The 15456-nt window shown below is 39.9% G+C and overlaps 1 protein-coding gene across 1 annotated transcript in view; it reads right to left on the bottom strand.

Annotated features, from left to right (window-relative positions):
- The window catches only part of HMCN1 (hemicentin 1), a 379559-nt gene that overhangs the window by 267851 nt on the left and 96252 nt on the right, over positions 1 to 15456 (bottom strand). Inside the window, exons 2-3 of the mRNA XM_008145958.3 lie at positions 11180 to 11250; positions 766 to 924 (exon numbers count right to left, since the gene is read on the bottom strand). Of these exons, the coding sequence (XP_008144180.2) occupies positions 766 to 924; positions 11180 to 11250 (230 nt within the window). The remainder of the gene's footprint in view (positions 1 to 765; positions 925 to 11179; positions 11251 to 15456) is intronic.

The raw sequence follows: 15456 nt of genomic DNA, 5'->3' as shown, positions 1-15456 counted from the left end.
TTGTCATCTTTGTATCAAAACAGGCATGTCACTTGCTTTGGCCAGTACCATCAGGCAAAAGGGACATTCTATCAGTTTTGAGCCTACACTCAAGAAGCCTTGGGTATTTCCAATTCATTTCTAGTGTTTCTGCCTTGTCCATGAGAAAAGCATACCTGTATCAGCTTGCTTACTAGTCTTAGATAAGAGAATGAGAAGCCAGTGAGGCAGAGTTAAGTTACCCCAGATATAAGCCTATATAAGCCAAACTCAAACTATCCCCAAACATACAAGTGGGCAAGTCTAGCCAAGCTCACCTGAGCTCTGCTAACATATGAGAAATAAATGCTTGATGTTTTAAGCTATTGAGGGTTAAAACTGCTTGTTACACAGCAGTAGCTAACTGATACAATTAGTAACTCTAACTCTGACAAGATTCCACATGGGAGATGACAATTTAAATAAAGGCCTTTTTTGCTGGTCTGTTTTTCTCAGTTATAAGGACACAATGGTAACAAGTACCTTAATTAATCCCCAAATAATTTCTCCTCTGTATAAAAACAACAAGACATTCATATACATTGTACAAATGTCACGTATCCACTTATACACGTAAATTAAATGATACATACATATTGGAGTACACAAACATGGATTGACAGTTGTAATTACTGACATTGGCACATGCAGTGCTGGTATGGTCAAAAAAAGAGAGACGCGCTCTCACATGCAGTATTCCTTACAGCTGTATCCAGATGGAACATCCAGGGGTTGCTTCCCACTCACCTGTGACTGTTTCTGTTGGATAAGCTGCAGAACCTCGTGAGTGAGCCGATAATCCTTGGACCGTGCATCAGTGAAAACATAGATGAAAGAACCAGGAAGAGAAATTTCCAAGGCAATTTTTATAGCTCCAATACTCATTTCCGGACAATCACCACCACCCTGTTGAGAAGCAGAGAGGAAAGAAAAAATGCAGTTATTTCAGAAGCAGAAAAGAAAGGGATGTTTTAGTTCTGACAGGTGGCCTTAGGAGCTCTGGAATTGAACAAGCTCTCTTCGCTTTGATTTTCTGTCAGTTTGCTATGGGATTAACCACTCTGTATATGAGAAAATGGAAAAGCTATAAAGTGATGTGAACATGAAAAAAAAAAAAAAACATCTGCACTTATGAATAAATTCTAAACTCACCCAAAATACACAAAATAATGGATTATATATTTTTATTTTTATTGAACTTATATGTTTAAGTGTACAATTCTATAATACATCATCTATACATTGCATTGTTTACCACCCAAAGTCAAATCTTCTTCCGTCACCATATATGTATTTGACTCCTTTTACCTCCCATCCCCTTTTCCTTTTGTCTGTGTCTATGAGTTTTCCTTTGTCTTGTTTGTTCCTTTGTCGCTTTCAGCTCTATATCCCACATATCAGTAAAATCATATGGTTCATTACTTTTTCTGGCTGATTTATTTTGCTTAGCATGTCTACAGCCATACCACCCTAAACACACCTGATCTCTTCTGTTATATACTTTTAGCTACATGTTGATGCACTCTCCCATTCTCTTTCATGACTATTTAACATATCACCTCTTTTCTTATATCTTCTCTCTCTTATTTCCTGACCTTGCTTCTATTTTCCTGAGGAAAGGGAAGCAATCAGAAGAGAACCTTCATAAACTCCTGCTGCGATTGCTATGAATCTACCTGCAATAGCAGCCACCTGCCCTGCCTTCACCTGAAGGAACCATTTGTGCCCCCAGGTAAAAGCTGACTCCTCACCTGTGTCTAATCAAGGACATGGCCCCTGTGGCTGTCTCCTCTCTCTACTCCAGCACCAAACCATTTCATCTCTACTGCATCCTTCCTACCAGCAAACAAACATACCAGTGTATCTCCCATACCCCAAGATTTTGCTCAGCTGTTACTATCACAGAAGCCTCCCATGACCATCTTATCCAAAATACACTCTCTGTGTCATTGTTTTCACTCTGCTTCATTTTTCCTACTAACACATGATCTCTGAGTTTTATTTACTTTTTCTTTCTTTTTTAAATATTTTTATTGGTCTCAGAGAGGAAGGGAAAGGGAGAAAGAGATAGAAACATCAATGAGAGAGAATCATTGATGAGTTATCTCCTGCACACCCCCACTGGGGATGGAGCCCACAACTGGGGCATGTGCCCTGACCAAGAATTGAACCATGACCTCCTGGTTCATAGGCCAACAACACCTCCGTGGTTCATGAGCCACGCCAGCTGGGCTGCTTGAAGTATTGAAACCAACCTTATTCTCCTGAACAGAAAGCACCTCTTTGAAACCCCGAATCTCATAAACATGATATTTAATATTGGTTACCACCCGAAGGAAAGAGTGTGGTGAGCAGACACAGCTATAACTCCACAGAGAAATTCACAAGTGTAATTACAAACGAAAGGCATTCCTTATATTCCTGGAACTTTTTAATATCTTATTCTAAAAAAATAACTCTTTGACTTTTATGGAAGAACTCCCATAAAGTCTCAAAGCAGCCAGAATATGGGGGAATGTCAACTCACAAGGAAACATTTTGACCCACACACATCAGAAACCCACGCTGGCTGTGCTTACACCTCCCTTACGAGTGGTTTGTGTTGCTTATTCACTTTTTTTTTTTTCCTGGCTGTGGAAATCAGTGTATTCTTTATAATAAAAATAAGTATTCTGCCCCAAATTTCACATTTGCAGTCACAGATTATATTATAATTTTGTGAATTATAAATTATTCTCAGAACTAAAACTCTTCTCTTCCCAAGGCAGTACAGTATCTTTAAATAATTACCTTTCTGCTTATAGTAGTTAGTAGTTATCTAAGAATTAAAACTAAATGTTAACTAGTAATTCATATCTCAGTGAGGCTATTTGTCTATCTCACTATCGATATAGATTCCTGGGGGAAAAAGGAGTGTTGTGTTTTTTTTTTCCCAAAAGAAGTTAACATATAACATTACATTCTTACAAAAGCTCCCTATGTCATACTTGAGTTTAATTTTTTAATCATTTAAAATCATAAAGAACCTGTGGTGTCTAACACAGTAGCCACTAACTAGCCTCATGTGGCTACTGAGCATTGAAACTGAGGAACTAAATATTTTATTTTAATTAATGAAAGTTTAAGAACATAAAAAGTACTAATTTTTTATATCAATGGTGTTGAAATTATATTTTAGATACAATGGGTTCAATAGAGCATTAAAATTAATTTCAACTGCTTTTTTAAATTGCATATGCGGCTCACATTGTCTTTTTTGTTGGCCAGCACTGCTTTCGGATGATACATTTGGTTTAGTGATGTCGACTCCCTTCCAGACTGTTATTTGTCAAGTTGTTGCTTTGATCTGAAAGTCTTCCATGAACTTGGTTTCCTGGCAAAAGTTATTAGAAACCAAGTTCATGTTGCTTCCATTTACTAAGGTCAGGCATCAAGCTGCAAACAACTCCAAAAATCTATAAATTATTCACTTTTGTTTAAATACATATACACAAAGTTTATCCAAATGTTCGCACTTGTTTATAAGTTATAAATGTAGCTTGTCAGAGGCACTGCAAAAGCAGAGGGAGAACGACTCTCCTTCCGGATGCCCACAGAAGACTGGTGGTTCTTCCCTTGCAGCATCTGCTGAGTTGTATTATAATTTATCTGTTTCCTCCCACCAGATCTTGGGTTCCCCGGGGAAATTCAGTAAGTGTTCCATTTGCTGTTTGATGAATGAATGGACGAATGAATAAACAGTGAGTAAATGAGTGAATGGGACTGTACAAAACAATCTAGGCTCATCTGCTGTATTCAGGCTGAGTGTAACTCAATCTTAGCCCATCTCATTCCAAGTTATATAATTCCAGGTATAAGTACAAGTTCCAAAGTTACATAGTACTCCCCCATCTCCCATTTATGCTATCTTTAATCTATTCCCTTTCTCTCTTTTCCCTCCCATAACCTCTCCTCTATCCCCTCTCTCCTCTCTCTCTCTCTCCCCGCACACCTACATGAAGAAGGAAGATGAGGGAGATGAAGTTTATAATGCATTGAACTGCATAATTTCCTAAAAGAATATAAGGGCCTGACTTTGTAAACTTTGTGATTTTATTTGAACTCTAAAATAAAACTAATCTGTATCAGTAGGCACATTCTTGCTCAAAGTTTTGATATTCATTTTATCTTTACAATTCTACTGATGGTTATAGTTTACTAAGTTGCCAAAGACACTTCAGATAGGAAAAAACAGAAGCACGTGACCTTTCACAGTAAATGTTGTGCCAGGAATGAAAGAGAAAGAAAAAAGAAAAAGATGTAACTGCAGAGTCACAGTAATAATTATCTTTAAAAAAACATCCTGGAAAGCAAGATTAAATAAGAATGAAAAGAAATCCTATCAATCTAGGTAGTAATAAAACACAGATTAGTATGCTGTCTTTTCTAAATACAAAACAGTGTAGAAGTGGCAACGGAATAAACAGAACCTTTAAACCATGAGAGGAGTTGGAGGAAAATGAGGTCCCTGTCCAAAACCTAATGGGAAAATGCTCATCAAACTACTAGTAAGTATCAGAGGACCGGGAAGGCTACTCTGTGAGCAGGCCTTTGCCTTATGCCTTAGTATTTCTCTCCCTGCTAACCCATTTCCATTCTTCTGACCTCATCATCCATTTTCACTGAACTAGTGCTTATACCAGTTGTTTTCCAGGTAGGCCTAACTCTAATCAATAAAAAAACTGACCCTTTTTTGGTAGGCTCATGCCTCAGTCCAAAGGAATTCTTACTGCCATTACAACACTTACCCTTATTCTAACATGAGTACAACCCACTGATTTCAGCCTCGTTTCAAAGTCAAGACGGTATTCCTTTCACATGGAACACCCATTGCCTGCACTGTCTTATTTGCACCGTTTGCCCTTCACCTATAAAACTTAGGAATGATACTCAGTGGCAAGCAACAAAAGTTTACAAGCCTCCGTCCTTGTTCTTAAAAATACAGCTGTGCGAGCCTATGACCAAGAAGACATGTGGAAACCATTAAATCACATCGAATCTAATTTAAAGTTGGGTCCAAGCAAGGATATAATAAATCAGAACAACTGCAGAATTCTACAGTCAGTGACATGCGCTGGGCTTCATCACTTGCAGAAAATATGGCAGGGATGCACGGAGAGCCGATCAGAGCCTCAACTTCAAATCTCCATAATCAAAGCGAAAGGAGACCTTACATCCCAGGCAGTCCACCATGCTGGCCTTTGCTCGTCTGAAGGAGGTGGAGTCCCAATCAAAGAGCTGCTGAGCTCGATTCCAGACAGCAAAGGTCAACAATCACAACACAGCTAGCCTTTCAGGTTACCGCCTGTCCATGGTCAGGGCCTAACCCTTCAACAATTGATCTTTCCATCTGTTGGAACTTTTTTTTTTCCAATGTGTGGTCTTAAGAAGACATTCAGCTCACTTCGATTCAAATAATCACGAAGATACTATGTTCTTGGCACTCAATTTCTTGATAAATAAATCAGCAAGTGATGTCCCTTTCATAATGTAAAAACATTTCAAAAGCTTCCTAATTCACATGAATTACAATGGGCCATGGTCCTTTGAAGAGGAAAATGGCATGGAGGCAGCCAAGTATAACAGAAACGCACATCCAGTGTCTAATGTTCAGAAGACAGGTGTAAGCACGGGGTTAACTTGAGGCAAAAATGACATCATGGTGTTCAGTAATTCTCCTTTCAGCAATTCTCCCCTTCTCTACTTCTTAGAGAATTTTGTCCTTTCTCCTTCAAGGATTCTGTACCTTTTTATCATGACTTCATTTTTGCCCCATCAAATGAAGACATGGCCCTGGTCCCTGGTTGGGACGGATTCCTGGTCTCTCTTAAAGATGGGTCCCATGCCCTGGCCGGCAGTGGCTCAGTGGTGTTAGAGCATTGGCCTGCGCACCAGAGGGGCTCGGGTTCCATTCCCGATCAATGGTATATAAGCTTCCCCACCAGCACCTTCTTCCCTCCTTCAGGGCGTGTGCAGGAGGCAACCAATTGATGTGTCTCTCTCATATCCCTGCTTCTCTTGCTCTCCTCTCTCCCCCTCCCTCCCTCCCTTCCATTCTCTCTAAACAAGGATCAATGGAAAAAATATCCTCACTCCTTGGGTGAGGATTAAATTTAATTTTTAAAAAGATGGCTCCTGTGTTTGTTCAGGGAGAATGAGCCAGGAGAGGAGAGGGGCAGGGTCTAAGGAGGCCCTTGTAGCCAATCACCATTTGCCTACTCAAGAACTAGGCATTCTTCCTGCTTGTTCTATCTCTGGACCGGTTTTCTTTCTCCTCACATTCCCTCTTCTGTGACCTTTGTGTTTACTCTGTGCTACTTACCCTGCCACTAAAATCTCTCCCTTCCTTTCCGCTCCAACACTCACACAGGGATTTTACAGGCTTTGAGGCACATTTGTTATTGGGTAGTTGAAGGAGACTGTAATGTTGTGATTCTTTTTATTCAATAAAATATATTTATACTGCTTATGTTATTTTAGGTCTTGACAAAAAAAAGTTATCAATATAATGCATTTTTTACCAATTAAATCATTATAATTTATGAATGTTATAAGGAAGTTTGAGATAGACCAATTTTATTGTTTTTTAACAGCTAGTAATCACAAAGCAAAGTTGAACTAAGATCTAGATCATCTCAAAAGGGAGATTACACTATACTATACTATACTATACTATACTATACTATACTATACTATACTATACATGAGAGAGAAGATAAATGAGGATTTTAAAAAGTCAACATGAATATAGAAGGAATGAGACCTGGTTTAAAGTTTACATGAGGAAACCTGAGGGAGTTATCTGGTGACTGCACCAGTATTCAACAATGGCACATGCCTCCAAAGAAAGTCCACCTCAGCTCCGAACACTCAAACATCATTCCAGGGGGCCTCCAGGTATTATCCGACGAAGGCCAGTGCTCTCCAATCTCTAACTGGTGTCAGTTCATGCCTGAGGTGTCAATTGGTTTCTGGAAGAAATTTGTACATCTTGAGGTGTCAATTGATTTCTGGAAGAAATTTGTACATCTTGAGGTGTCAATTGGTTTCTGGAAGAAATTTGTACATCTGAATGGGTAATCCTCCTATCTAATAAAAGAGTAATATGCAAATTGACCATCACTCCAACACCCAAGATGGCTGCCCCCATGTGGACATAATATGGCCACCACAAGATGGCCAGCATGGGAGGGCAGTTGGGAGGGACCAGGCCTGCAAGGAAGGGCAGTTGGGGGCAATCAAGCCTGCAGGGGAGGGCAGTTAGGGGTGAACAGGCCGGCAAAGGAGGGAAGTTGGGGGCGACCGGGCCTGCAGGGAAGGGCAGTTGGACATCCCTCGAGGGGTCCCTAATTGGAGAGGGTACAGGCTGAGCTGAGGGACACACATCCCCGCCCCCCCACCCCCCGGTGCAGGAATTTCATGCACAGGCCTCTAGTTGGACAAATAATACTCAAAGTTAACACCAATACCAAGTCTCCACAATTCTTCTTGAGAGTTTTTCAAAGCCTAAGAAATGGCTTCTTGAGAACCCCTTCTTAGCAATTTGGACTGAGAAGAAACTTTCATTTCCTTTACATCCACTTGGTTGAAATGAGCTTTCTAGTTTTCTCTAGAGGGTCCTGGCTTTAGGTTAAGGAATACTCTCCCAAGGAAAATATTTCTATCTCCATCCTTACCATCATCTAAAAACTGACAAAATTAGATGCAGTACTTATTGCTGGGAACAGAGCAATCCCTCAGTTGGTTAAGTAGTAAGTATGGAGTAAATGCAGGCATCATAGGTCAGTGGATTCCTCTTCTTCAATGTTATTTTGTCACATGTAACGGCAATATTTACTCTGCAATGACTCACGGATTTACTCATAAGAACACTCCCACACATGCACAATGTGAAAAGAAATCAAGTAATTTCCCATCATAATCCACCCCCACCCCATTCTGTCTGTATATTTTGCTTTGAAAAGCAATCCTGCAGCTGTAATACCCTTCTATACTCTTTGTCCTTTGAAGTACACACAAAAGATCATTAAGAAATCATCCAGGTATTTGCTTCTGGACAGGACACCAGGATGGATGGCCAAAAAAGAGCCAAGAATTCCCTCTCCGAGCCCTCCATTCCCTTATCTCAGTCCCCATCCTTCACTCCCTGAAGATACAGGATTCTTTGGCCCTCAGAGAATTCATCACTCTGAAGAAAACTCTTAGCGGCAAACTAAAGCTTTAATTCTGACAATAAAAATCATTGAAACACCACCTACATATACAACTGTAGTATAAACACTACCTTTCAGTCTCATAAAATGCACCTTGTTCTTGTCTCTCCAAGGAGTTTGTAAGGTCACACTCAAAGTGTGAGGTCACACTTTGTCCTCCTCTTAGCTTACCACACTAAGTAGCAAGAACATGTGCTTGAGCAAAGGGAGAAATTTTTTGTTTAAAATTAACTTTGTCCTTTGCTATTCAGTAATTTTAGGTGAGCCATTACTCAAAGTGATGGAGGTAAAAGTGCAAGTCAAAATCTTTAAGGAACAACTTTATTTCATTGAGGTGGAGACCAGCCATTGACCTACATCTGTCTTTAGTTCCGTACTTTCATATTTTAAAGCAAAATACAAAGAGAGATTATCTAAATCAATTTTAATTGGAGAAGATTAATAAGGCTATTTAAATCAATATTTAGAGCAAAAGTAGCACAGTGATTAAGGGACAGTGGCATTAAGTACCTTCAGTTTATTTTTATGTGTCTTTGTCAATCCTCACCTGAGGATGTGGGATCAAGCCTGCAACCAAGGTGCGTGCCCTTGACCAGAATCGATCCTGGACCCTTCAGTCCAAGGGTCAACGCTCTATCCACTGGGCCAAACCGGCCAGGGCAGTACCTTCAGTTTTGAAACCAGCCTTGCTACTTGCCATTTTGGTGACCTGAGTAAGCTTGAGAATCTACATTTGTAAAAACCAATTTTACTATGTGTGGGTTTAAATTAAGAGAACAACTTATACTTGCAAAATCTTTCACAAGCACATGTTCCATAACTGGTGTTCATTTATGGTATATTTATCTGGTGATTATTTCCCTTAAAGGAACTCTGGAGCACTAGAGGTAATAGTAGAAATCTATATATATAAAAGCCTAAGCGACTGTTACGACTGAATGACTGGTCAACCAGTCGCTATGACATGCACTGACCACCAGGGGGCAGATGCTCAACACAGGAGCTGCCCCCTGGTGGTTAGTGCGCTCCCACAGCAGGAGCACCGCTCAGCCAGAAGCCGGGCTCACGACTGGCGAGTGCAGCTGCAGTGGCGGGTGAGGATTTAAATAAATAAATAAAATAAAATAAAAAGTAATGATTAGGTTTTTAAAAGGTGTCTTTTACACCATCAAGTAAAGCCACCTTCATATGGCATTCATTTATTCAACAGCCATTTAAATCTACTCTGCTGCAGACACTAATTCATCCCATGGGTGGATCAGATGCTCAATAAGAGCTACATGGTTAGTGCTTCAAGAGATTATGGGAGAATAGCAGACCATAAAAAGTGCACAAGAGAGCAATATAATTTATTTCTTTAAAATATGTTTTTATTGATGTTTTTATAGAAAGAGAGAAAGGGAAGGAAGGAGGAAGGGAGAAGGAGGGAGAGGGAGAGAGGAAAAGAGGGAGGGGGGGGAGGAGAGAGAGAGAGAGAGAGAGAGAGAATATTGATGTGAGAGAGAAACATCGACTGGTTGCCTCTGGCACACACCCAACTGGGGATTGAACCCAAAACCTGGGCATGTGTCCTGACCAGGAATTGAACTGGCGACCTTTTGGTGCACTGACAACACTCAATAAACTAAATCACACAGGCCAGGGCACAATACAATTTCTTATTCCCACAATCTATGTACAGGATTGAAATTTTTATGTAAAGATTTTTTTCTCCAGAGAATCTGGACATCCAAAGTGGCAGAGTACATGTTATGTTGAGGGACATAAAAGTAAACTGTAATTAAGTATCAAGATAATGACTGGAAAAGAATACCATGGTATAAGAGGAAAGAAATGAAGTATAGTAGTGAAGATAATTATTAGAATAAATTTAGTAAAAGAGAAAAATAGTCAAGGGATGACTATATAAAATCTATTTAGATACATATTAAATATAACTCAATTTAGTAATAATTTTAAACTAGGGATATGCACAATATAAGAATGAGACTGAACCTTATCTGGAATACCAAACTTTGGGTTTTTCAATATATGCCCCAATTATGCACAGACCATATACAGTTCTTATGTCATTCTCCCAAAAGTAAAACTAAAGCATGAAACTTCAAAGTCTAATTTGGACTCAGTTAACAAGAAGCAACCAATGAATGCATAAATAAGTGGAACAACAAATTGATGTTTCTTTGTCTCTTTCTCTCTCAAATCCATAAAATAAGAAAAAGATGATTCCTTATAATTCTCAGAGAAGGGACTCAGCAAGAGCAGGGGTCAGCAAACCTCTTCGGCACAGGATCATGTGATAAATATCTTAGGCTGCGTGGGCCAAAGATTCTGTCACAACTACTCAATTCAGCCACTGCTGCGTGAAAGCAGCCACTGGCAATGCATGAATGAATGGTGATACTTTGAACCCAATCCATCCCATTCCCCAATCCACTGCTCAATTCATTCAGGACTCAAGTGAGAAAAAGAAGTCGTACTGGAAGAGAAACATCTACACTAATAAAAGAGAACGATGCAAATTGACCATACCTTCGTGACGCCCACCAGCCAATCAGGAGTAAGTATGCAAATTAACCCAAAAAAGATGGTGGGTTAATTTGCATACACAGGTGCCAAGTGGCCGGGGGCAGGGCGGGACACACCGCCCCAGCCACTCCAGGCCTCTGGGCAGCTTGGGAAGGCAGAAAGGCGGCTCCGAGCCGGAGCAAAGGCGGAAAGGCGGCTCTGGCCAAAGCAAAGGCGGTGCTGGCAGCCAGGGTAAGGAAGGCCCATTCTTGCACAAATCTTGGTGCATCAGGCCTCTAGTCAATGATAACTTCTTTCGGGTATAAAGATAAGGAAAATCAGCTAAAAGTATATGATTTTTCCTTTCCCTAAAAAATGAAAAGTTGAAAGCAAGCACTCACCTGAACATATAGTTCCCTCAGTTCATACTGAAATTTCTTGGGATCTGTGGTAACTGTCACTGGGCCAATTTCTGAGAAGATAAAAATGACATAGGTAAATAAATCGCAATTAACGGCATAAAAGACTTTCACGCATTGTCTTTGCAAATGTCTTTTCACTGTGCAGTACATTATTTATAACTACAAAATAATGTGCAAAATTACAGCTATTTCTTCATTGATAGCTACCAAGAAATAACTTATAGTTTGCATTAAATTATGCATACCTAAAAGAGTGGGTTTTTAGCCTTGCAAAAGGCAAATGAGCAGTCAAAAACGTCACCAGACAAAGAGTCAGGAGACCCCAGTTTCAGTCCCTTTCTACTCTCACGGGTCAGTAAATATTTATTGAACACCTATGTTGTTGTTGGATTTTAAGTGAATCACTATTTATCCTACGATTCTGTTTCCTTAACTATATACTGTAAATGTGTCTGCAGCTTTTCTGGAAGTCCAAACTCATTTTCAAATAAAAAGTTGAACACTAAACAACAACAACAAAATAAGAACAAATAACCTTCAATACCTATTCCACAGGGTTTTGAAGAACTTGCAAAAGCAAAGATATGAGGACATTAAAAATTCAGGAAATTGTCCCTCTCACTGTCTTCCCCATGGCTGGGGTTCGTGTCCGTCATTACCACCATTCTCCTGAGCTGGCTGGGACCACCATGACTACCTCTGGGGGTGCTGCCACTCTCCTAACTGCCCTGATGTATTGCAAACATCACTGCTTCAAATAGGAGCAGGTGGCGGCCACGGCATTTGCTGGAAAACCAGGACCGAAGTTCGATGAAGAGAAGGAGCCCAGGTACCAATATGGCTTGAGTTAGCAATATTATTTTAGGATATACCATGTCCGTACTAACGTTTTAATCTCTTTTTAAGATAAAAATCAACCTTTAAAATAGACAAGTCGAAAGTGCCCCTTACAGGTATTAAAGATTTTCCCCAGGAAATACCCATATATTTTAACAATTCATCTGAATATCATATGCAGAGGCATACCAGCTTTAAATTCCCAGGGTAGATTTAAAATTTTTTCTATTACATCTAATGAACATATTACAAAGCTGTAATATGTAACTACAGTACAAAATTATAAAAACACTTAACGTTTAGTTTTTACAAGACATCTTCTAGCTTCCAAGGGACACAGTTAGAAAAGGACTTTGTGACTTCAAAGGATAACGATTAATTAGCCAGGCTTTCTATAATGAGCTCAATGTGATACAAAAACAGGCTGTAGGATTGTAGAAGCATAAAGAAGTGAACTGGAAAAGAAGCACAATTTGTCCACCATAACCTATGTAATTTTTTTTTTTTAGAAATTACACGCAAAAAAAAAAAGTGCCTCCATCCGTCACACAGATGAGACACCTTGCAGTATGCAAAAGGAATGGAGAGGAGATTGGAGGAACGGTGAAAATGCAAACATCTACATTCCATGCAGAGCGGAGCAGTCGTTAGCTGTGCAAAAGTCACGTCTTGAGTATATGGAAAATCGGCGAAGCCTACTCCCTCAAGACTAAACAAAGGCATACTTTGCAAAGGAATGCCAAACAGTGAAGAACATGCCAGGCAGTTACACTGACATGTAAATTGTCAGCAGTAGTGTTAAGCCAAGCTCCCATGTTCCTTCATGGCACAATACTGAAATAATTCTGGAATTCAAAACTCAAGCAGTAGAAAGGAATACAAAATATGCTAGAAAAAAAAACACACACACACAATTACAGAACAATGAAAAGTGCATACATGCAAGAGCATTCCCTTTAATAACAATTTTTAAAAATAGCCCTGGATGTATGCCTGGTTCTTCAAGAATGGAAACCAAGAAATGCTATCAGAGTAAGAGGACCGATTAGCCTTCATTCAGTTTTCCAGAGACTCCAATATCCACCTGTGTTCAACAAAGATAGGAAATCTCTCCTGCAGCTCATTAATAAACATTTTTTTGCAAACCACACGGACAGCTGAGATAAATCTTTTATCAGTTATGAGAAATCCTCAGGAGAGGTAAAGACTTGTGGAGCTGCCATATCCTTCCAGCTGGAAGTGTCCTTTCCAACTCTTTTGAATTGAATGATATGACTACTTGGCAGAATCGGCCCTCCTCCCTTCAGGACTTGCTTCCATCCCAGTCTTTGTCTTCTCTTAGCAGAGCCCTGTGCCAGTCCTGTCAGGAGCAACTTCCCCTTCTCTTCCTTTTTGCTCATGTTGGTTTCATCCCCTGCCAAGCCTTTGATGACATTCAGCAGGTACAACTTTGTCCTCCCTTCCTGCCTGAACATGGTCCTCTGTTGCTTGCAGAATTAAAGGAGAACTCTCCAACGCATTCCAGGCCCTCTCTTCTACTAATCCAATCTTCCAAATTCGTCAACACCCTTGACTTAGCATGAAGCTACTGTGCTTCCTCACCACCTCCGTGGCCGTCCCCGCTGTCTTTCATCTGCCCATACACCCCTCATTCTAGAAAGCCTGATTTAAGTCCTATCCCCGTGACGGTGTTGCCTTTTCTCCAATTTGCTTTAATGTTGTTTTGATGGTATTTTTATAATAAATACATGGGAAGAAGGAAGGTGTGTAACATTTAGCAGAATGTAGAGATCATTTCCACTTCGTTCGATTAATTTTACCTCGTTGTTTATAAAGAAAACACACCAAATAACAATAAAACAACTATCCATCTCCAAACAGAATCACCGAAATAGAAGAGGGATTAAAGATCATCTGGTTCAATTCTCTTTTCTGCAGACAAGAAAACGTGAGGTCCAGAGAAGAGGAAATTGAACATTGTTGGCGGTGGAGGAAGAGGTTAAGATATCTGAAATCATTTCTACACTGCGTAACCTGCACCGCTGACTAACATTTCCTGTTTCCCAAGATCTCCATTCTGTCAATGACCACATCACCACTAACTTTCTCCTCCTCTCCTCTGGACCACGAGCAGGACAGGCCATGGGTCCAGATGCCTAATATGATGCACACAACATCCAGAATTCTTTTTTGTCACATGTCTGGACATTATCTTTAACAGACAAAAAATATCCCTCTTGCCTAGGAGATACTATAATTAAACACACAAGCAAACCTCACTGGAAAATTCCTTCTACAATCTATTTAGCAAACATATATTGAGCATCTAGTATGTGTGGTTGCCACTGGTAACAAGGATGAACAAACATGAACCCTGACCTCAAGCCCTGATGGTCTGGTGAAGGAGATAAAACTGTAAATATGTAATCACAGTACAATGTAGCAAGTGCAGAAACCTAAGTATGGACAAGGTAGTGTGAGAGCATTAATTCCTATAAAGAATGTGTAGGGTTTTTTTTTTCTGTTTTGTTTTAGAAAGAAACAAGGGAGAGTTCAAAGAGGAGATGAAAATTCAGGATTTCAAATGAAAGTAAACAAGTAAGTTCCTTACCATGCTCATTTCTTTTTAAATTCTACATATCAAGTTTACAAGGTAATCCGATATCCTATCAAATTATTGTTATTACCTAAAACTATATTTGCAAGTATTTTTTACAATTCACAATACTTGGTAACATAGAGGGACTCCCTCTGAGCCTCACAATAACCTCATGAAAAAGGAAGAACAGATAAAATTCATAAACAGTTGAAGGTTAGGTGATAAACTGAAGCCACCCAGTCCCTTTGAGGGCTAGCACCGGACCCTGTGCCTGTGGCGTGGGGGCATCTACCACATGAGACTAGGCGATACCGCAACTGCCAATGTGCCAATGTGTCTCCCTCACTTGACTGTCAGCAGAAGATGAATGGTCTCCATGTACCTACAGTAGATTCTGTATCAAATGTATCAAGATGGAAAGCAGGGAGACAAGGGGGGAAAAACCAATGGAGGTTAAACCCAGATCCTTTTTTTCATTACACCATGGAGCCTCCATGATACTACTGAAGACTGTGTTACATGATCACCGAGTAGCCAACCAACACTTTTCCGTTCCTGTTAACCAAGGTGTTTTGTTCTTTACTTTAATCAGGTTATTGATGTAGGTAATCAACAGACACGTTTCCACATACAGCAAATCTTTCAAACAAAAGAAACATTAAGGTAACATGTATTATTACAAATATGAGAAATGCCTTGCTCTTCAGAAGACCACGTTTTTTAAGACATATATTTTTATTGATTTCAGAGAGGGAGAGAGAGATAGAAACGTCAATGATGAGAATCATCGACTGGCTGCCTCCTGCACGACTCCCACTGG

This window comes from Eptesicus fuscus, chromosome 22, assembly GCF_027574615.1.
Source record: "Eptesicus fuscus isolate TK198812 chromosome 22, DD_ASM_mEF_20220401, whole genome shotgun sequence".
NCBI lineage: Eukaryota > Metazoa > Chordata > Mammalia > Chiroptera > Vespertilionidae > Eptesicus > Eptesicus fuscus.
Note: the sequence above shows the minus strand (reverse complement) of the source record. Positions and strands in the feature narration are given on the sequence as shown.